At 39.5% G+C, this 24,513-nt stretch overlaps 1 protein-coding gene across 5 annotated transcripts in view; it reads right to left on the reverse strand.

Moving 5' to 3' along the window:
* Window positions 1-1,871: 1,871 nt before the first annotated feature.
* SHQ1 (SHQ1, H/ACA ribonucleoprotein assembly factor) overlaps window positions 1,872-24,513 on the reverse strand; it is a 39,860-nt gene continuing 17,218 nt past the window's right edge. For all 5 annotated transcript variants that reach the window (XM_046900018.1, XM_004944693.5, XM_414429.8 and 2 more), the window contains exons 10-12: window positions 23,050-23,173; window positions 20,878-20,998; window positions 1,872-3,059 (exon numbers count right to left, since the gene is read on the reverse strand). In XM_046900018.1, coding sequence (XP_046755974.1) covers window positions 2,408-3,059; window positions 20,878-20,998; window positions 23,050-23,173 — 897 coding nt within the window. In that variant the 3' untranslated portion in view covers window positions 1,872-2,407. The remainder of the gene's footprint in view (window positions 3,060-20,877; window positions 20,999-23,049; window positions 23,174-24,513) is intronic.

Consider the following 24,513-nt stretch of genomic DNA (forward strand, 5'->3'; position numbering starts at 1 on the left):
CTGGGAACAATTCCTAAGCATTCATCCAAATAACTCCTCTATATAACCTGGACTCCTTCTTGCAGTTCATTCTTCCCACAACCCACGGCAACTAACAGACTGATACAGGATGTTTTGTTTTCTTCTCTTCCCAGTGTTTGTGCTTCATGGATTCAGCAAGCCTCAGTTTTGGCTAAACAAGTTCACAGAGCTCCTCTTTTCTTTTAAAGGATCTGTGTTCCTTTCAGAAAGGCAAAACTTTTCATACCAACGTTCCTCATCCTGAGCATGCTGGGTGTGCTGGATAATGCAGTCACAAGAAAAACTTATCACTCCATATGAAAATCTTCCCACTTCACCACTATAAAGATATTTACAATGCTCATAAAACTGCTATCAATATATAAGTCAACATCCATTACTGGCTCTGCAACCAATGAAAAGAATTTTGCAGAAGACAGAACTAAGCATCAAAAACGACCCCAAGTGGACAGTAACTGGGCATAAAAATGGATCTTAGGGCATATAACCACATCAAGTGCAGAAATGCAGAGGAACAGAAGAAGAGGGAGATGCATGTTGCCAGCCTACAAGAAATGAGCAAGCACCAATGTCTTTATAGGAGGCAGAAAGAGCCCAGCCATGCATGGCCTCAACAGTGAGGACAACAGCAAAGCTGTGTGTGAGTTAACATGTGTGTACCAAGTTCTCATCTGGAATCTATAATGGTGTCACACTGTACAGACACTGAGATATTTACTCCCAATCTGGATTCACACTTGACATCACTCAAACAGCTCACAAATGGCATTAAGAAATCATGCTTTTAGACAGTCAGAACAAAGATTATCCCAAGATGTCATCTGCAGAGGTAGACAGTTCCTGAAGTTAAGTAGGCCTGCTGGAAAAAGAATGCTTTCAACAGCATGTCACAAAATGGGGGGAAAAAAGAGCTGAAGACACACGATACAGTAAAAATTGATAGGTATTCTGTGATGTGCATTTCTGAACTCATCCCAATACTCACACAACTCAACCTTCTCCAGCTCACACTCAGCTGAAGGAAGCTTTGGAGTTCACACCTGTAATGTGGCAATAGAGAAGGTTACTTCTTTCCTCTTTAACCACATTTTTTTCCCCAGACATGCGCTGCGTAATTGCAGCAACAGCGTAGATTTTATTGCAAGCATTTAGAAGAATAAGTGCTCACTGACACAATGAGAGAGGTTCCTTCCCTGGGGAACAGAACATAGAGGCTGATTAAGCAACTGGTAGTATTTAAGAACATAAAAAAAATACTGGCAGAGCAGGGTCACAGTTCTTACTGAAAAGAAGTCAGTATGGGAAGACAACTGGCCTGCTGGTTTCCAGCACAGTACAACATAGGTGAAGAGAAAGTCTTTAAGCAAAGGGTTTTTTATATACTCTTTGAATAGTTAAAAGGTTGGAATGTCATCATGGCTTGCTCCTCCAGAGGTATGGATCAGGTGATCCTGCTCTGTCAAAATGCTGGGCCAAACCTAGTGCTAGCAGAACTTAGCACAAAACATACAGAGTGAGCAGATTATTTTAACATTTGAAAGACAGAAAGGAGCAAATGAGTTGGCCAAAGTTATTCAACAAACAAATAACAAAGATATGTCTAGACAGTGCAGGTTTGCTTTCGGTCCTGTACTCAAGAACACCATACCATGCTGTCTCATCATTTTGGTTAATGTTACATTGGTAATATTAAGAGTATATACAGAAGAAATCGTTAGGACTTCTTTAAAAAAAGCAGTAGTAGTGTTCATGTGTGAAAATATTTCAAAAACAGCACAAAAGAATTAATGGCAGTCAGAAGTTGAAATAACTCACATGAAAACCACAGAAATACAAGCTATAGGCCTTTCTAACATGAACTCAAACATTCCTTTATTTTGTAAAAAAAACAGAATGTACCTAATTTGTCAGAATTAATTACATTTTTAACATTATAACCATCAATATTTTTAATGTAGTTAGCTATAAAGTATTTCAATATGAAAAATGTAGAAAAATGTCAAACAAGTTTCTGCAAACATAAGAACATTTTTCAAGTAAATCCCAACATAAGCATAACTTAAACACTACAAGTTACTTCAACTGCATTTAATTACAACATTGTTCTTCTACATAACTTAAAAACTTTCTAGACGTTTACTGGAATTCCACATTCCTATATGCAGAGATGAATTCTCACTCTTGAATTAAAAAAATAAAAATAAAAAATAATTGTGAGTACCATACAGTCATATCAATTCTTTTCAAATGAAACCTTGTCTTTCAAACTGTCAACACGAAGAAGAAAAATATTCACTTCACTCTGCAGCTTAGGATAGCCTTGAGAAGACCTCGCTACAGCACTGAGCTGTGCTGGGTGGGTCACACTGCGCTCTAACATAGCTCCTTAGTCTTCATCTTCATTTGTGCTGCAAAGAAAAAGCAGTGGATTTGTCTTAGAAGGCACCTCCAGGAAATCCCCCTTCCCAGTAGTAACCTTGGAAAACCTGACAGGTTCAGATACATGGTTTTCTTCTTGTTCCCGTAAAGCAAAGCCACTTGCACTGGCCAATCCTTCAGGTTGTTCCGAAAGTCTCATTGCAGTGTGCATTTGCTTTTCTAATTCTTCTATCAATTTTCCAGGAACAGAAGTAGATTGCAAAGAAGCCTTTGATTTTTCATCACTAGCCTCAAACGTCAAAGCATTTGTGCCTTGCCTTAATCCATTACAGTCAATAAGTGGAGCTGTCCTCTCTTCTTGAAGCATGCCTTGTAAAGGATTTATTTTCCCATCTTCAGCAGTTGAGGACTCTCGCTCATTCGAATCAGACCCTTCTGTCTCAGATGATGAAGTGCTGCTTGATTCTTCAGAGTCACTTGTCTCTGACTCCGAGGATGGCAGCTGTTGCCTGGAAACCATGCCAGCAGCTGTTAACTTGCTCTCTTCTTCTAGTACCAGCACTGCTGCTGCTTCCAGCTCTTCCAGCTCAAATCCTAAGTGGGACTTCGCAAGCGTGGTTTTCTGCAAGGATTCAGAAAGTGCAGCCAACTTTTTTGACCTTTAGTAAGAAGAACAAAGCGTATTATTTAACTTCACAAAGCGAATATTCCCATTTGATATGGAGAACACAAGCCTTAAACATTGGCTAGTCACTTGTTTTGCAAACAACTGCTTACTTCAGTTATGGCTGTAAAAATAGATACTGCACAAAAAATATCAGAATATGAGTAATTGCTGTTCCTGGGGCTAACTCTTCTTACAAGGCTAGGCCATATCCCACTGAAAGACTTCAGAGATTTTCAGAAAAGCAATCCGATGTTTCAGCGACACACAGTAAGGGAAAACAACTGAGGGTTGTTCTCATTCTTTAAGTGCTGAACTTTTACCGTTAACACTCCTAGAATTATTTGATGTCTCCAACTGTCTTCAGATTTTGTATTGGTTTCAGATTGAACAGCCTCTCAACTCTTCTACAGGTTATTTGAAATTAAATCCAATCTCCCCTCCAAAACACACATACATTTAATATGTGTTAAAAATATATGTTCAATAAAAGCATGAGCTTATTGAGTTACACGCATTTACTAACACAGAAAAGACAATGGTTAAAAAAAACAGAAGATTAGAAAGTTGGAGAAGCTCTCCTACAGCCATACTACTTATCCCACACTTCCCACTCTCTGCAGCTGTGATATCTTCTCTTCACAGCCACCTCAGTGCATCCACAGTGCCATGAGATGCTCGCTACACAGGCTGCACACTGTGCTTTACTCTGTTTGTATTCCAGTTGAAATTTCCATTCCCTCAAGTGTTTTGAGGTCAGCTCATGCTTTACCAGGAAAGCCCATCACAGACTTATAAACAGAGAGAACAAAAAGCCAAAGAATGCCTTGAAATGGGGAGGCAGACAGAGGGTATGAAGTCACAAGCATACATCCTGTTTCTTGTTGCGGAGTTCTGCCTTAGACTATCAATCAACTTTTCACCACTTCCTGCAACAGCAGGTCTACTATAAATCCTGCAGTAACCGACTGGGTTTCATTTCCTCTGCCAAAACCTGCTAACCTGCAAGGCACGACACACTGACACCAGAGCAAGTAGCTGATAATGTAATACATGACTCCTGCGAGGCAGAAGTTAAAGCGCTCGTTCTCTCAGCTGAATGATTTTAAAGATCTTTATATTCTATTTCCCAGGGGGGATAATTACTCAGTATAACATACTCCTCTTTTTTTTTTTTTGCTCCTAAAGGAATTGTATTTAAATGTGGAGGAAGGGAAATGTAATGCAATTTCTTACCCATTTCACAGAGCGCAGCATTTCAAAGCCCAACTTGGAATACAATCATTAACCTTCCTTAGACCAACTGACGGAGTGGAAAACTAAGGAAATTGTTTACCAGAAGCAACTCCAAAGCTAAAAATTAAGCCATAAATCTAAGCAACCTTCAATGTAAACACAAGTTCCAGATTTTTCAAAAGTTGCTTACTTAACATTATCCACATGTAGTCCTTCTGGTGTAATACTTTGTTTTTATCAACACTTTGAACTTTAAGGTACATAGTGTTTAAGAAGTTTCCAACCTAATCTGGAACAAAGAAAGTGTTTTCCTAAAAACAAGAACAAACAAACAAAACAGCCATGAATGGAAAGGTTCCTAAAGCCTCACAGGTAGGTGGTAAGAGTAACCTGGCTTGCAGGGAAACTGGTATCCTGAACTCACTGGTGAACAGCTGGTTTATGCTTTCAGTCACCAAAGTTCACATCCCTTACAGAGAACCTTTTCTTCTTTGCTTCTGAAACTGTTTCCCCGCTTCCTTCCAACTCCACGTGTGCACATCCCCTCCCACTGTAAGGGAGGTTCATTATGCAAAGGTGCAATTTGTTTATTTTCTATGCTGCTACCTGTCATACTCCTGTGAACAGCCAGGCTCCACAACCCAAACGTGCACTGTGACAGAATATTGTTTTGTATCTCTTTCACATGCAGTTCCTTCTAATTTTATGGACATCCATGAGCAATTGTATGCACAATTTCCTTTGGCAATGCATCTTCAACTCCAGCTACCTGTTTTACATCTGCCATTACAGACAATTTTTCAAGTTCTGTTTATGCACACATTTCTTATATCACATCTGTCACTTTGTTTCCTGAAACACTATGTGTATTTTCACTATTCTAATACTTCATAGATATGTTTCCTGTGAGATATTCAGTCCTTGAAATCACTTAGAATTCCCTCCTCCTCTTTCACTGTCCTCTTATGTAGCTGTTAACACCTTGGGTGTAAGAACATGCCACAGGAAGGAGTCAAGTATTAAGATGTATGGCATTGTGAATATTTTTACATTAATAAATACTCCACTGTGCTCCAGATTACTAATGATAAGAGGTGAGAAGAAAATAGTCCCTGAGCCAACACATTGGTTTACTAAGATGAGACGCACTACAACCAACAGATAAAAGAACGGCCTGTCTAAAGCTGCAAGTTTTTGAGCACTGTATACTCAAGTGCATTTCTATCAATGAATTCAAAGAGAATGAATGAAAACATTGGTGCCTGACAGCAGCACACAAACATTGGTCTCACTGGACAGCATAAAGCTCTAAAAGGCACTCTTCTGAATAGCTCAGCTTACCTCCTAATTGATCAAAATAGACTACAAAATAATGATAATTAGCTTGTAAAACAACTGTGGCTTCAGGATTCACGTGTGCTCCTTTTTCTCAAAAGCTAGGCTAGAACTACAGGGAGAAGACATGCTTTTCATCTTTACAAAGGATTATCAGAAGATGCCATTGTTTAAACAGCCTGCCCTGCCATCCTAATAGCAACAGCACAAATGCACACTGCTTGAATGAGTAAATGCCTGCAAAAGGCCAACAACTCCATCTGTCCTCCTGATATCTACAACTGCTTTGCTTCAGTTCTCACAGCTGTGTCCCATGGAGCAGTGACAGCCAGCACTACACACAAGGTCTCAGAGCATGTTTCACAATTGAACAAGGGTGCAGACTTCACTCAGCCCTACGCAACCTTCTCCAACTGCATGGACACCCCAGAATCACATCAGGCTGGAGTAAGAATCTTCTGAGCAGTCATTAAAAACCTAGAGCATTATTTTCACCAAATCTTAGCATGGTTTGAGGTGGAAGGGATCTTGAAGACCACCTAGCCCTAGTCTGCCACCATGGGCTGGGACACCTTCCCTTGGACCAGGCTGCCCAAAGCCCCACTGCTTTTTTTTTTTTTTAGCTCTTAACTGCATCAGGTATTCGATTTTAACTGGATTTAAAACTGCACAAAAAAGCCTCTTTCAGTTACTCAGATTTCTTAGTAGATGAAACATTTCCTCCCACCGCCCGCTTTGCTCATCAACTCTCTTCCAGAGGAATTTGGAAGTCTGCAGACCTCAACATTTCAATTGGAAGGACAGCCTCAGTCTCAGCTTCTGACAAATTTACAGACAAAAGCAGAGAACCACTCCTGAACATTCCAGTTTCTTCTATGAACAACAAAAAATTGAATAACAGCACTGTGAGTTTTTTCCTCCTTTTTTCCTTAGCAGAATTACAGGTAGTATATATCAGTCCATCTCAATTAAGGCAATTAACTAATTTCAAGGAAAACTGAATTTCAGGAGTGCGTTACACATCAGCCTTAAGAAAAGGTGACATTACTCTCTGGACAAAAACAAGGCAAAAAGAACAGAAATCAGAGCACAGAAATGCTTCTGAGAGATACTGAGTCTGAGCTGATGATTTCCTCGGCTGAAAAGTAAGCAACAATTCAGGAAACCAAAATGAGACACCAGCAATGAGATACCGTGCACTACAGACTTGGTGTAAACAAGTCCCGCTGTTTCCAAAATCTTTGGAGTAGCATTTTAGAGATTAAAGAGCAAATACTTTAATTTTTCAAGTATGATTAATGGAATTGCATGATTACCTTAAGACATGCTCATTCAGTATGCGCATTTGTGGTAATGATATCTTATTATTATGGTAATAGTGTTCTTACATAAACCTGCCTAATAGGCTTTAAGGGTGCCACACAAGGTAATTATTAGTTATCAAGATGTCAGTTGCTTAAGGAAAATGTTTAATTACAGGTTAAACTGATCAGATGCGTGTTTTGTTTAAGGCACAGCTTTGAGGAACAGGTAACAACAAGGCAACTCGGGTCTTTTCCACCGAGTCTGAAATTAAAATTTCAAGACAGAGGTGCTGTATAATCCTGGGCTACAAAGCAGCAGAGTTTCTCCATGTGCTTGAAGAAAAATTCTGTTTCACACACCTCAGATTGTAGAAGAGTAACAATTGTGTGAAAAGTAGCAGAAGAGCTTTCGCAGTGAGGTTCAACAACAGCTGGAGGGAAAGCCCACCAACCAACATCACCCTGCCACAGAAGGTAAGGAATAACACAGGACATGGGGACACATCCAGACCAAATCCTCCAGTTTTCCTGAAGTGTTACAGTAAAACTAAGTAACTATGCTTCTGTATACCGTCAGTGAGAAATAGCACAAAAAGAGAAGGCTTTAAAAGTGGCCTTTCCGTCGGCCTTCCATCCAAACCTCTTGCCTCATTAGTTCAGTTATATTAAAAAAACAAAATCCAGAAAACTTGAATATATAAAATCAGCACTCTACAATTCATTTTGTATGAGATATGAAACCGCACACTTGATCATGGCATGCAAGTTGCATACTGAAAATACTGTGCATAGTATTTGCAAACATGGGAGTAAATAGTCAATTGGCCTGACAGCCTTTAAGAACTAGAGCCAGTAATATTTCACTATGGAACAGAACATTTGCTTGTAGGGGTACAAGCTCTAGCTTGCTCCTGTTTTTGTAAACAATAGGAAGATTATTTCTACTGAATCATAAGTGTGGCTTTGCATTTACAGATGTATACAAGCATCAGCTTTTCTGAAGTTTGTGGTGCAAACTAGGCATAAAACAGATAGCAAACCACAACTGTGATGCAATAGGATTTTCCTCCTGTCTACCACTGCTCAACAATCAAGTCACAGTACAGAGCACAAGTGCTGTCGTGGCGGATTGAACTGTTCACGCCCAAGTACAGCACAAGAGCAATAAAGCACGTGAACCTCCGTATCAAAGACATTGACAACAGCTTTGGTTACCTGCCTGGTGCTTGAATGCGACCTAACTGGTCTTGGAACCAAGATTTATAACCAAAGTCCTGTTATACGATGCTGTTCCAATGTGGTTAGGGCCTATTAATTGTGTTACAATGGGAAACAGTTCTCCATGCTAGCAATGCTAACTTGGCTCTACAGAGCTGACAAGCCCTATTTTACATGTAAAACACTTTACATTATCTTTAAGCCTTACAGGAAAGATAAACAAATCTCACAGAAACAGTAGATACTTCAAGTGCAGACTTGCCTTTCTAGTGTCGTAAGTTCCACCGAAGAGGAAAATGGGCCTGTTCTATTGTCAAGCAGCCAGCCCTGGTAGGCCAGCAATTCTTCAGGATGCATTCAACTACAAACTAGCATCATGCTGTGCCAGTCAGGAGGACTGACAAACACAGACAGAGCAGTTGGGTAACTTACCTCAAGCCAACTGAGGCTCTGGACACCTCAGCAAATCTGCTGCATTAAGCTAAAGCCTTTCTTTCTGACTGCTGGATCACACAGCTGTCTAAATATTATATGATTACTGCATGAGAAGTTGCCCAGTTTAAGGAGAAAGCCTCAGTCTGTATTTAAACTACGTTTCTCAATAAGACCTGGCAAAATTCACACTTAGGAGACAAAGTTTCAAACACACCCATTTTCTCAGATAAAACAGGAAAGATAACAAGCAGTACAACCAGCCAAGAGCACAACCACTTTAAATGTGTTCCAAATTACACACCTAGCAGCATTAATTACAACTTCCCACAACTACTTTTTAGCTAGAGGCATCATAAGAATTAAAGCAATTCTGGAATTAATGCTATCTCAGGCATCACCAGATACTATCCCAAAGCAGAGTCCCAGCAGTTCAGATGAGGAGGGTGTGGAAGTGGAAGTATGTACAAGACACTAAAGCACTAGCTGAGCTATAAGGGATAACAATTTCCCACCTTGCCACAAGACTGGGTGAGGACAAGCTGCAATACATCACTGGTGCTGCTGCATGGACTGTCACTGGCAACCAGCAAGATCAAATATCTCTCCACACTTGAATCATTACATAATATATTTTTTCTTTCTAGCTGTTTGAAATGTTTTTCTATTAGGATACAAAATTGAAGGACAATTTGATTTTAATAAAATATTCAAGACAGGAAAAAGGCTAAGTTTGATTAACTCTGACTGTAGAACTCAGAAGTAATAACAAGAATGACATTGGCTGCAGAAGATAACTTCATTAATGCAGAAACACCTGGGTCAACAGGCACAGACAAGCAGAAGTGGTCACTAATAAAGATGAGATAACAAAAAATCCTTCAGTTCAAGAAAATAATCCTTACAAAAGGACATTTAGCAACAATCCTAAGAAACTCACACAAAACACACCATTCATTTGCCCAAACTACTACAATCACAGGTTAAGGAAGAAAACAAGCTTTAGAATCCACGGAGATAAGAGTCTCTGATTCAATTACACCTTATAGCACGTGTTTTATATGAGATGCCATATTTCACCACATTTTATTCCTCTCCCAAGGTGACTTTTAATGAGTACTTCACTATTCAAGGACTTCTAACCACACAGAAATAGTTTTGAAAATGCAAGCTTAGGAGACACCTCACAAGGTTTATTTGCTGGAAGTAGCAGTGAAATCCCTCCACCAAATGTAAGTAATTAATGGCAGAGATTGTAGTCTGGGTACATTCCAAACAGTGACAAACACTGCCTATCTGCAAACTCTGCTACATTACAGACCATAATAATGATTTGCTCTTATTGCAAAGTACCTTATATACCCTTTTCCTCCAATTTCCTGCAAGACCAGGGAACTACTCACAGATTTTATTTTGTCCAGTTCTGGGAACACAACCAGCCTCAACAGCAAAGCATGGCTAAAACTTAATGAAGCAGAACAACACTACCCTCAAGTCTGAGGCATGAAGTGGAAAAGAAAATACACCCATTAACCGACACAAAGGGCAGCTCTTTCTTGGAAAGAAGCACATTCATTCAGAATACAGATAATATTTTATCCTTGCACAGACAATACCACAGGTCCCCAATGAACAGAAAAGTCTGCGAGTCGAACACTTTCCATTCCCTCCTACAAAAGTGGAGAGCAATTCCACAAAATTCCTTGAAAACATTTATAGAATAAGTAATATCTACTATATCATCGTTTCCAGATTTTTGTTGTTATTTTATCATTTTTACTGAAATGAACCATCTTCTTAAAGGTGGTCCGTCAGAATCCTATTTGCTTTATGAGATCTGAAGAATCACAGCAAAGGTAGTGCCATTAGCAGCCAGCGAGATAATGCAAACTGCACCATTCAACAGTTCCACCTACTTAGTTTATTATCCATTTTTATAGTGAGAGGCAGAACCAATAAATAACCCCATTAAAATCTCATTAGCTCTGATCAATGAGCACCAAAGGTAATGCAAGAACAAAGCTGAATTTAATGTGTTTGTGAAGGAGAAACAGAACAATTTTCTTCAGGACTCAGGTAAGAAATTGACCTAAACTTTAACTGATCTTCCACATTATCTGCAGCAAAAGAAAGACATATGAGTGTAAACACAACACAACATTTGTTCATGTGATGTAGTACCAGGTTAACCACTGCCTTTGTAGGAAATAAACAGTCTCCAGAACACAAAGCTAAGAACAACTTAATTTCTAAGTTTCCTCATGAAAAGCCAGGGGCTAAAATAACACGTCCAGTCTATTTGGGATATTTTACACAACTGCATATAAAAATTAATTCTCTCAATTTCTCAAGGTAATAGATTGTGATTTTTAGCCTAAATAAATTGAGTCTACGCAGTTAGACAATCTCTACACTTAGTGATAATGATTTCCCTTATAACAACTCTTAGAAATAATAGGCAACTTCAATCAAATCTGAGAGGCTATGAGTTGAAAAAGATCTTTAAATTCCTACATATTTGATGTAACTATTCAGAGGTAGATCCAAAATAATCACCCCCATGAGAAAAGGCAGGGAGAACGCAGCAATGTGTGCAATGGCTTGGAGGGAGAGCACAGCATGGCTATACCAAGGAGCTCATCTGTGCTTACAGCAGTGTCATGGTTTTATGATACTGCACGTGCTGCCTCTTGCATGATGAAAGTGTCGAAGAACATGAAGAAAGCAGAGCACAAAGACTGGGTTTGTTGTACAGGGGTTACAGGCTCAGTTTCCTCTTCTTCCCTTGTAGGCATCAAAGTGGAGATTGGAAAAGTATTCACCGCACACCAAATTGTTACCTTAAACATACAAAAACCACACGATAAAATGGGGGCACTGAGTTCAAGACGTAGTCTGGAAAATACATCTCTCCGTACAAGAGAGAACAGCCAAGAGAAACCCACCATATGTCTTCAGGTAGCAGACAGCAGTCCTGGGCACAAAGCAGTGGCTGATGTGGAAGAATCCAATGGGCTTAAGGGAAATATAAAATGCTTTCATCTTGAAATTCTGCATTTCAAAGGGCACTGCATGAATTCAGGAGCTAAGAGTGATATGCTGCAATCCCACTTGCAGCCTTGTAAACATGAACTGCTATCTACATAGCTTAAAGTATTACAGTTCGTTAAACATAAATCAAACACAAAGCACAGCACCATCATTTCAATTTAAGTGACTGTATGTTAATAAATCTGAGCATTTCAAGTGACTTTCCATTTTTTTTCTGAAATTCCACAGCACTTTTATAATGAATCTGAATACTGTATGAGCTGAACTTCACATTTATAAATATTTTAAACAAAGTCGAAGCTTACCAGTATAATATTTTACTTTAATTACTTGGTCCTTTTGGTTAGTTGCAACTAAGCATACCACATCATAAAAGAAATCAAGTACAGCTTAGTTATGTATATGTTATTATGAAAATATTCATGAGAAAAACTCGTAGTTAATACTGGACTATAAAAAGGAATCGGTGTTTGTACTTCAAGAATAGTTTACGTGAGTTTAGAAACAGTTTGGTGTTGCCAAAATAGCTTCAGTGAGTTGCAACAAGCCTAAATACCTAACAATGGCACAGCTTCCAAAGTTCCATATGAAAATAAAATAACAAGTGGTGAACTGATAACTCACCACAAAACAGATGCAGAGAAAGGAACAGATTGTGAACTGTGATGGCAAATACTGACTGTGTTACAGATATGGAATGCTGACAACCATTCTACATGAGCCTCATCTTGCTCTTAAATATCTCAACTGCCATTACGTGCAACTGTCTTTACCACCTCCTCTCACAACCTAGGAGCTTGAACTCCTAACACTAATTCATACAGTTTGTACTATAACATGGTAATGAAAGAGCCACAAAAAGCAGAGCAGAAGATATGAATTTTAATGTCAGAATAACGCAAGTGAAGCCATCATGCATGAGGAAAGATAATGGAAACATTGATAACGGATGGACTTAAAGGCACTCTTAAGAACACATTATTAAAAACAGGATCCTGCCCCTCCACAATGGGATTTACCAACCAAACGGCAGAAATCCCAGTGAGGTAGATCAACATCCTGACTGAAACCCACAACACCCCAACAGCAACCACAACCTGCAGCCATCCCAGTCACAGACCCCTGTCAATTCACATAGAAAGATACCAGACCTGAGCACCTTGCAAGGTCCTGGCAGGACAGCACACATCTGCAGGGGCCCAAACTGATCAGCCTGCTCTCACCTCCTCCCCGTCATCCCACAGTGCTTGTAGGGCTCCTAGTATCAGGGGCTTCAGGGTGTGATTCCACCTTCAGGCACTCTAATGATGATAATGCCCCATCCACTGAACTGAGCCCACTCCAGACAGGGCTGAAAACAAAGCAGGAAGGCATTAGCAGCCCACTGATCAGCTCCTGCTTTCATCACAGCACAGCTGCACACTCCTCCTGCTCAGAGGCAGCAAACACAAGCACTGCCTTCCCCAGATGGAGGCAGAAGAGCCAGCTGAGATGCACAGGCTGAGAGATGTGACACCCACTGCTGACCCTTCTGCAGGCAGACAGGAGCTGCCTCCCAACAACTTTGGGAAATCAAAGCAATAGCCTAAGGGGGAAAAAAATGGCTTTCTTCTCTCCCTTCTCTACCCACAGCAAGGTGCATTCAGACACAGCTTGGAGGAATACGAGCCACAGAAAAGTGATGAAATAAATAAGAAAAAACAAACAGAGGAAAGGAGAGGAAAAACATCAAAGGGAACTGCAGCTAGCAGCTGGGAGGAGAGATTAAATCCCTTGTTAAAAATCCATGTTTTACAGGGCTTGCTAAAACATATATAAAGGAGAATTTCTGGCATTATATCCACCTGTCTATCACACTTTTCAGCCTTCAGGGCAAACAGTGTTTTGCTTTAAGCCTCTTAAGTTATATATTACATTACTTGGGTATTGTTATTTACAAAGTGCTCTGCGCACACCTACTGCTCTACAGACAATTGAAGTGACAGCTCAGGCCTTAAATAAGATGCAATATTTAATGAGAAGCACAGCAGCACAGGATGACAGTAAACAAAAAGAAACTATATTAAAAACATGCATCAAAACAGTGAAAGATGGGAAGCACAATGTGCTTGCAAATTCTTAGTTACTATTTTTAAATCAAAGAACTGTGATCTGAGGATTAAAAGCAAATGACTTGGCATGAAAATAAATGCGGGTTCTCTACCAAATTCAAGCATCAACAGCCAACATTCTTTCCAACAAACTGGCGAGCCCTTACCTCTGTTCTATGTGCTAAATGACAGCACTTCCTTCTCAGGGCTAGAAAAAGCTACTTTAGACAAATAACTTGTAAAGCACCTCATATTGTTTCTGTATGAGACCCATGGTTACCGTTTGAAATACAAGGTATGTTTCTGAGCTATGCTACCTTGATTGAAACAAACAAGACCATGAAGAATAACTCAATAACTTAGGGAGAATGAGCCAACTCATAATTACCCATCACCAGAAAAATGTAAGAACATTCTGCTGGTCTGAATTTTTCACGTTCCATGTTCAACCAGAGGTGGTTTTGGATTCCATCTTTAATTTATGTCACACAACAGACCATAGAAATCTCTGCCCCATCATACTTGCAGATATGTCCACGTCAACTTTCTTATCAGTGAACTACAATGTTTTTTCACTCTTGCCATACCACAAGTCAATCAGACACATTCATGGAGCCTTTGCTCCCATTGTTCTTTCCAATTCTCAACCTCATTTTGAGAAGCAGGGGCTGGAATTGGTGCAAGCTGTCCCGCAAATGATGCCACCTTCTTCTGCAAAATGACACTATTCTGCCTCTTCCGCACTCACTGCTCTCTTACCTACGCAGAGAGGCACACGTACTCAGGTTCCAGCAGTTCTCAAGCACGACCCAAGCTATTTTTCCTGGAGCTGTTGCCCTTAACTATCTCCTGTTCTCCAACCCTCGACTATGATCTACAATCTTCTACTGTAAGTGTACCATCTTAGACTTGATTGTATTAAAACACATGTTGTTCAAATAAGCATATGTTGCCAATCTGGGTCAGTCTGTGCAACTCATCTGTTCAAATCATTATTCTCTACTTAAAAAAGAACTGCTTCTAATGTTACCATGAATTTTTATCTATAAAAAGATGCACAGCACTTCCTTACAGAATGCTAAGGATATTGGACAGTGCTCAGACAAAAACTCTGAAAGCATGGATGAACTTCATCTCAAAGTAATAGAAGAATCCATCCCTTCCCAGTTCCTTCACTTTTTTTCCAGTATTTCCTATAACACACACTAGGAATTCCAACACTTGGTAGTATGTAAACAGAAACATGCAGAAAATGGACCCCAAAGAGCCTGCAAAGAGACCATTTGAAGCAGCCACTCCCATGCTCAGTAGAAGCTTGAAAACCAGCTGGGACATCTGACAGTTAATGCACTGCTACAGGCCACCAAAGAAGTGAATGAAAAGCAAACCTAATGCAGCCCGATTACTTGGAGCAGTAAGCACATACAGCACTGCACGCTGAACTCTCTGCCAGCAACAGTAATGCCAGCATGTAAAGCCTGCTAAGAAGGAATTACAATAATTGAGGCTTGCAGATGTGAGCTATACCATTGCAAGTCATCACAGGACACTACGAACAATGCCTGTAACACCAGATAAAACAGCTTTCTTACTGCATTCAGCTGGAAGGTAGGATCACAAGCCGCATCAAGATTTCTTTGCTTTATCCCTCGTACCACGGATGGCAATGAGGCTGTTGTCTGATAAATATTATAACTAGCTGCATCAGGACACTAAAAGCAGATGTTAATGCCAGGGCTGCTTTCAAAGCAGCAATATGAAAGCAGTTTTTTCTCTGCATCACCTATTTCAAAAACTGGAACTTTAAACAAACCTGAGATGGTCACAGCCTTCACTAAACGACACTTACCATGGGCAGCAAACAAGGTGAAGTGACACCTGAGCTACAGCCAGGGCAGGGTACTATGGAGCATGAAACCATAATTCACATAAAATACAACACTGAGAGTTGAGATCCTCAGTAAGGATAAAACTGCAGGAAGTACTTTAAACACTGCACAGCTCAGTTTAATCCCACAGAACCAAGCAGCAGGATCTTCATCCAGAATATACAATTGCTGTGCCTTTGTTCTTCTGAATCATGGCTGCTGAATCCAAGAGGTTAACAGCTGAACATTTGCATATTCCTCTAACATTTGGGAATGCTTTAAACCACTGAGTAATCCTTCTTCTGTTAAGAATTTCCCCCCCACACACACACATACAGATAGAAAATATAATAAACTAACATGCTATACTAGTAGTATATCATTAAAAGATCTGTTAGGGCGATTTTGTTCCTGAATTCTCCTTTCTGAGCTTTGTGTTTTCCTAATAGATGTTAACAGTCAACATCTACTCCACGCACCCCTCATTAGGCAGCACAGTCCTTAGCTGGATGTCACAGCTAAGTTACTCTTAAGAACACCGCAACTCCACAAAGAATGAATAAGATTTAATGAACACCAACCCTAAAAGTAGCAAAAAAAAGTGAGGACTAAAAGAATTTTAAAAGCCTGTTTTTCCTCTATTAAAATATTTTGAGCTTTATAAAGGCCCAGACCACAGAGAAGTGCCACAATCAAAATAGCTTCTACTAAACTTCCCAAAGTTTTTAAGATCTTAACAAACAATAACCAGGTCAGATTTTCTACGTTGCAGATCAGTGATCAGTCTAACAAATATTTTAACATACATATGGAATACATATCAAAATTCTAACTATATTCATCCAAAAGATCATATTTGACTATACAAATTTAAATACATTACGTGTTATGTTTTCCCAAACGCAGTAAAGACCTGAAGTAGTTCTTTTCAGGAAGGCTGCCATATACAATCTGCATGCACTTAACTGCTCTTTGCACTTAAAGCAAAAACAGAACACTATATGAGGGAGCCTATATGATAACAAGCTGCAAGGAAAATACTGCACATGAGATTCTCCATAGAGAACTTAAGGTAAATTAATAAGACAGACAGCTGTACTAATATTTAAACTGAGGAAAGACTTCTGAACATTCAGTGGTGCAGTGTGTTTGGATGGGCACAACAGCAAGTTATCTGCACTACTGTGATTATCAGCGTGGTTTTGGAACAAGTGTCAGCAGGCTGCCTTGCACATCCAAACCCAGGATTTGAGTGGTTTGTATTTTTTCCAAGTGTTTAAATACCTTTAAGTCTCCTCAGATTTAAGTTCACTTAGAGCCAACAAAGCAGCCACAAGAAATACAAAAGAAACTTCCCACTACCAAACTTTTACCAACGCAATGGACTAAAACTATAATGTTAGAGATAGAGATCCTTACTCCTCTATTTTAAAATCTGAGATGACAGATAGCACTAAAATTCCTAAACATCACTGATCTTATTTCTTCCGGGAAGACCTGCATTCCTTGATGCCTTTGCAATGCCAGACCTGAAAACTCCAGGCCCACAATGCATTGTATTGATTAAAACAGTAATGCAGACAGCCCAGGGAAAAGGAAAAGGGGGGCTGAACAATCACAGTCAATCTCATCACCCCGACGACACGCTGTGAGTGTAATTAATCCTACATTTACTTAGAGAACTTCACACCCTACACATAAAGCAGCAACTCCCTGCTGGCTTCAGACTAGGTAATTATGTTGTAACAAGGACTAGGTTTCCATTATAACAGAGATGAAAAGAAGAACGGAGCTATGAAGCTAGCCTACCTTTTAGGGTAGGTATCACCTGCAAATCAAAAGAAGCAGGCTTAACATGTTTAGGAATACTTGAGTTAGCTTTTATTTAGTTAATTCAAATAACATATCAGCTTCTAGAGAGACTGTAGAAATACCACCAGGAATCATGGTTCTTAACTCTAAAGCAAACAGTCCATGTTTGAAATGGCATTTGTACCCACATTACCCAAATCATCAGGATTATGCTTGTTTCAGGTGCAAGTATATGTACTCTGCAACGTGAAGTCATGACAGAGCATGTATACCCTAATGCAGCCTCCATACAGCTATAAAAAAAAGTAGCAAAAAAAAAGTAGCAGGCAAAGTTCCATGGGATATGCTGAAATAATTTAGCAGCTCATCTCTGTTGCCATAATAGATCTCCTTTGCTGTATGAGTCATAACTACAACACAAACTATGACTTTCTAATATTTTGCAATAAGATAAGATGACAAGTTAAAGAAAAACAATGCTAACAAAGGATATACAAATTGAGACCAAATACCTTATTCTTCGGCTTTCCTTGTACCCATTAAATCTAGGGATCCATTAACTCCAGAACTGTGCACAAATTGATGTAGTAATCCCTGGAAAATTTCCAGGGGCCCCAGCAGTTTCACCTCCAGTTGAGCACAGGAAACACAGTTACCAGTAATGAAGTGGTACATGCCTAACACTAAGCTTGTATTTAAATAAAGGTACTTTAAACTAGCATGGGCACAACTGTTTTCTTCTGAAGGGATACAGAAGAATATTCACTTAACTGCCTGCCCAGACAGCAACTCAGGGGAAGCTGCTCAGCCCTGTGCTTGGCTGTGGTACAGCCAGCAGATATCACACAGCTGCTCTATGAAAGGGCACATACATGGAACAGTGGACAAAGAAAGCACTGGAGAAATCACAGGCTGCGTAGGTGAACACAGCACAAATCAGTGGGCAAACTGCTCTGACATCTACAAAGGATGCAAGGAGTCACAGGCAAAACTCTCCTCCAAAAGGGAAAGAGTTCTGCAATAAGCCCGCATTTGATTCCCTTACTCTCGGCAGCCCATGTGCAGCTGTGAGACAACCACTGGTTTCCTCAAAGATCTCTGCTTCGTCTCCTGCTTTTTGTACCAGAGTGAAGTGTGAAAGATGGAGAAAAGCTCAGACCAGCAATACAAATTTGGTTCTAAATTCACCTTGGAGAGGCCACCATATGCATCACAGTGGTTTGTAAAATCTGACCTACAGAAAAAAAAAGGCATGCAAACCAGACAAATTTAATTTTATTATGGAAATGAAAGTAATAACCGAAGTGACAGCAGGGCAGATGATAAGCTCACTTAGCAGGGCGATCAAATGAAGTGATGACATGTCATTATGACCTCAGGGGTTAAAGATGCAATTTTCCATCTGGCTGCATCTGGCTTTTCAACATAAATGTTGACACCACCTGCCGAGACTTTCCACAGGCTGCCTCCATAGGTCTTCGTATAGCTTTTGTTGCCCAGGTTAATATTTACTCTTCCCTTTCTTCTAATTTTGCTGAGCAACATGCTCCCTTTCTTCAATGCTCAACAAACAGTTAAAAAAATTTTACAGTGGATTTTATGCAATAGATAAAACATTAACTTATCAACTCAGATGCTTCCAGCCCCTACAATTCTGTGATTCTAAAAACCTAAAAAGCAGGTAAAACTAGGTTCAAGTCTGCAAACTGGAGGATGAAACTTCACTTGCCAATATCTTACTTTGACTAATACTTTCAGGAATCTTTTTTTTCTAAGTAACATGTACCTGAATAAAGCCAGCTTATCTGGAAAAATCCCTAAAGAACTAGACTGTGCTCACCATATCCAACTGACTATCAGCCACCTGCATTTGTTTTTACTCAGCAGCTTAATTGTTTCCAATTCCAGACACTGTGCTTAAAATAAATCGTCTTCTGCCAGTCCAGTGACACATTCACTTATTCATCTAATTAAGCCACAGCCAAACGATGATCTCAAACCAAATTTGTAATCAGCTATTGGCACACTGCTGGCTATAAGGTTTTGTTCCCACACTGAAATTTAAAAGCTAGTAACCTCCAGTGGTGTTCCATTCCTGGAAACTTAACATTAAATAAGGCTATTCTCTACTATTATTTGACACACCCAGTACATTTTTTGCCTGAGACAAGCTTTGTCCCTAGAACTGTGTCACCCAGAGTTTTCTCCACCAGTACAGGTGAGCTAAAAACATTGCTTTCAGCTGTTCTTAAATGCCCAGATTCTCCACTAAGAACAACTCACAGTCTGTTTTAACTGTTTAAGCAAAGATGCCCAAATCTCTTGGGGAAGAAAAGAGCCCTTCACAGATCTTTGAAGAGTGACTTGGGACTACAGATATGAATGGAGAAGACTGAGACAAAGAAGGTTAATGAAGCTTGCACGGAGTAAAGAACAGCTAAGAAACAAAACAGAAAGTATCCAGACTGGATGGACACAAATAATTTCATTAGAAGACTATAAAGATATCACTAAATATCCCCCACTCGTAGAACTTTCCTATAGAGGCAATCACCAGAGGGATGTAACAAGCTCCCTTCCCTGGACAGCGTGTGCCACACTCACCTTAGGAAACTGGAAATGCAAAACCTTTGTTCTCACCAGACCAATCTTTTTCTGAACGAAAGTCAACTTAATACTCCCCTTTCACATGTGTAAAAGGAAAAAGGCATCCCTGTTCACTTAGAACATGCTTAGCTTCAAGCATATGTTTGCTTCACTGATAAACTGAACAAGAATGACTTAAGCACATGCTTAAATGCTTTCCCAATTCAGACCCTAAAAATAGGCAATGATTTCTACAGTTACTCTCTCTTGTTCTCCTAATGACAGACAACTATTGTGCCATGTCATTATGACAAAAAGATAGCTTAATTGCCCTCATTCCAGAAGCTGTCAGTTCTGCTTAACTGGTACATAATGTATTTGTCTGGAGTAAATGTGTTAATGCATCAGTCACTTATATCCAGCATACATTTTCTTCTGCTGTATTTAAAAAAATTGGTTTTTATGGCTGACTTCCTAGACATTATATTCACTGATACATGTAGCAGTGATACTACTATTCTGCAACTCATTTATTTGAGAAAGATGCATTAAATAACTTTCTCCTGAATTTATTTTTCAAGACAACTTCAATCTGAACATGAATTTTCCCAAAAGCTTTTCTTTCCCAAGACCATCAATATCAATGAAAATTCACTCTTAAGTAAAAATACAACTCCTCTATAGATGCCACTATATAAAAAAGGCACTGAGTGTTTTCTCCCATGTTGTAAGAATACATGGATAATCAACATCACTAAATGTTAGGACCAAACACATCTCCATTTATATGACACAGCACTTCTTTTGGTTTTACTTATATTTGTCCATAGATACAACATGCTAAAAACTTTTCCCACACCAATAACAACTTCAGAACTTACTTGATTTTTTGAATCCAGATGCAGTAGTCTGTAATGAAGAGGTCATTAAGGATGTAGGCAGGGTCACTCTCCCTAAAAATCCTGTGAATGTCCAGCAAACATTTCAAAACTGCAGCTCTTCCTGGAAATAGATTTTCATTAGGTAATTTTATCTTTTTAAATCATCTTCCTCCCCTGAGGCATTAGCAATTATGCTATCTACACCCACAACATTAAGTGGACCCAGAGTCTCAGAACAACAGTCAGATGACTGTGTACCTCAGCATCCACATCCATATGGATGCAGAGCCTGACTTCAGCAGGAATCTCTGCAAGACTCCAGCCTGGAGGCACAGTCATGCCAGTACTTCTCCACAGCAGAAGCAGCCCTCTCCTCCAGCCTCTCCTTTCCTCTTCTCTGCACTGTGCTGCCCCAAACTTTAGCACAGCCATATAGATTAAGCTGTAAAGTAACTCACAAAGTTACACCCTATCATTCCCTTGCTGAAAAACAAAATATAATTTCTCTTTATGTCTACGCAAACATCTGTGTTTAAAAAGAAAGGTTGCAAACAGCCCACTGCAGGATGAAGTACCCAGGACCACAGCAATTGCATAAGCCAATGTAAGTGATACCACAGCCTAGCATCCAACCATGGTTTTGAATCAAGCAGAACTTTTTCTAATCCTCTTAGAGAAAGAATGATTTGGCCAACTGAGCCTCCAGAAAAAAAAAATCATTTCAGGGTCAAAGTGCCATTTAACATACAGCTGATAGATGCTGAAAATGATTTCAAAAACAAAAAGCTTGAACATCTTCTCATGCCACAGACAGAAGTCTTTCTGCTGTCAGTTTATTTTTCCCCATAGGCAATGAATCTCTATGAAGAGAACTGATTAATATAACTTGCAATTAGCTGGAGTCACCTACCTTAGCTGCAAGTTGCTAAGGGGTTAAGTGCTGGAACACTAAAAAATATTATTTTCCCTGTTTAATGAGGGGAAAAAGAAAAACATTCAAATGAAAACAACCACTACTGCAAATGGAATCTAATAACCTTCTCCCAAGAGACAGGCTCCTCCTAGGCTATGAAACCTCAACATGGATGAAATTACATTTTATAGAATATATACAAAAAAAGAGATCAGAACTCCCCCTGCTGTTTGAGCACAAAATTTGTTTGCTGTTGTTCAGTAAATCCAGGCTGAAAAAACATTGACAAAGAATGGAAGTGAAAAGATGCAGAAGATGGCAGGGTAGAGAAAAGACCTGCAAAGCATGAAGCAAACAGAACTGAAATAACAACAACACTGGTCTGGAAGAGAAGCAATTGACGTAAAGTCAGGATAGAATGCAAAAGAAAAAATCCCAAGTATAAGTGATGAACTTTAGATTCTATCACCTTCAATGCTTGTCAAGCCAGGCTTGTCAAACTCAACTATTTTGACTATAATGAAGTGCGCTCTTTTAAGAAGAAATTATATGTAGAATTAAGATTTTGCTAAACTTTTTGGTTCTAGCTGTCAAGCTGCCAGCCTGAATCATTTACAACATCCACTACATTTACTCATCTGCCACTAACAATGTAAATTAGTGACTATGGCACTAAGTCTCAACAAGTCTTCCTTCATAAATCATGATTTTAGATTATATTAATGGGCCTTAACATGCCTGTCATTGGAGGAGTTGCAGTTCTAGCCAAACTCAGCTCCTGCCTGCTCAACACAGACACTCTAGTTTCCACTGAAGACCTTCCTACTAAAGCTTCACAAAACACAGTTGGACTACATCTAGTTAAGATACTAGCTATGGTCAGAGCTTTTTCCAAGGCTGAGATCATAGAACCATAGAATGGTTTGGGTTGGCAGGGATGTTTAAGATCATCTAGTTCCAACCCCCTGCTGTAGGCAGGGACACCTCCCTCTAGACCAGGTTGCTCAAAGGCCCATCCAGCCTGGCCCTGAACACTTGATATTCATAACACTTATGTTAACTCTGGAATGAGCTTAGACCACAACTGCATTCACTGCCGAGTAAACAAGCAGCTTCACAGGCTCTTTCCTGGTAAGTACACTAATTTTATTATCTCCCATGCCCCCAAAACAGAAAGTGTCCAGGAATGTGGACATCAAGTTCTGGTGAAAGTGGCCCAAAAATTAAAAAATGCTTTTTTTTTTAAAAACAAAACTTACCTAGCTGCAGTATCATGACTGTATCATTGAAGGCCCGTGTCACCAATCCAAAGTGTCTGTACAGCGGATAGCATACCACTCTTCTCCCAAAAGATACCAGGACATCATGAATGCTAGTGAAACACTGTGTGTCAGTGGAAAATCTCAATTAGTTCTTTGTGTTGAAAGGTACACAGACTACTACTTTTTCTTTAGAAAAGTCACAGTAGAACAGATAAAAAGCACAGTTTTAGGCATTAGGCATCTGAAATCTGCACTTTGATGGAAATCAACATGCTAAAAATAGGAATGAGATACTGCAAATTTCTTTTGCATGACAGGATAACAGAAGTTCTATACATTTTGGTGGTTTTGCATTAAAAATAGAATTGAGGGAACATTAAAGATCTAACCTAAGACTTTGCCATTCCTTAAATTAAAGCAATAAATTACATCTGCCTCACATTATGTATATAAGGGGAAGCTATAAAAAGCCTTTTAAGAATATAGAAAAAATTAAAGCCACATGATATTAACAAAATACATGTGTACATATAGGATCTTTAAAAACGATACAAGAGTCTCCCTCTCATGAAAAGCGCAGATATTTAAGACAGGGATAAACATATCTGCCCAGAGAAAGGAGCTCACTGCCCTCCTCTCCAAGTGAGGAAGACACCTAATTTACTGAGAGCAGACAAATTAGTGAGTTATTACACACTTGAGAGTAGTTTTTTTTCCTGCTTTCATTTTCAAAAGACAAAATATTCCGTTTATGAGTTCAAATAAAAATACTTATTGCATCTTGAGCTCACAATTTATTAAAGTTAATAAAAATGCTTTGCTGTCAGTGAGCACTTTTTTTGCATTCTATGACTACGTATCTCAACCCACTTTTCATTTTAATGGATCACCAATAAGGATTTCAATCATTTCTATTTTGTTATTTAATATTTAGAGCCTAAGGTGTGTATGTGTATGGCAGTCAGTTCCAACAGCCCATAGCTGAGGCAATCTTGTTTACAGATTGATGCAAACACCCGCCTCTACATGGTTAGTGGAACAGATATAGATATTAACAGCTTGGTGCCAGGAGACTGCATTTGCTGGGTGTGAAGTATACTGTTGGCACAGGCTGCGCCAAGAACTGCTACATTACTGAAAGAGATCTCTGCGTGCACTCATCCTCTACGCTAGGACACAGAGCTGAAGAAATTCAGGAGTTAAGGCAATCACTGTACTTCAACTGCACTGTGACTTGCTACTGCAGAACACCTCGCTGCACAAATGAACACTACCTGACCTGTTACATCAGTTGTCAGCAGAACGTGTTCTTATTACCAGATACAACATCCCCTACTTCTAGAAATGACTGTGGGACTGAACCCAAATACCCTTGTAGAAATCTCACATTTGCTCCTGCAAACCAAGAACTTGGCTTGGTAATATCAGAGATGAGGGAGGAACAGTCCCTTCTAGCTTGCT

The sequence above is a fragment of the Gallus gallus genome, chromosome 12, assembly GCF_016699485.2.
Source record: "Gallus gallus isolate bGalGal1 chromosome 12, bGalGal1.mat.broiler.GRCg7b, whole genome shotgun sequence".
Lineage (NCBI taxonomy): Eukaryota > Metazoa > Chordata > Aves > Galliformes > Phasianidae > Gallus > Gallus gallus.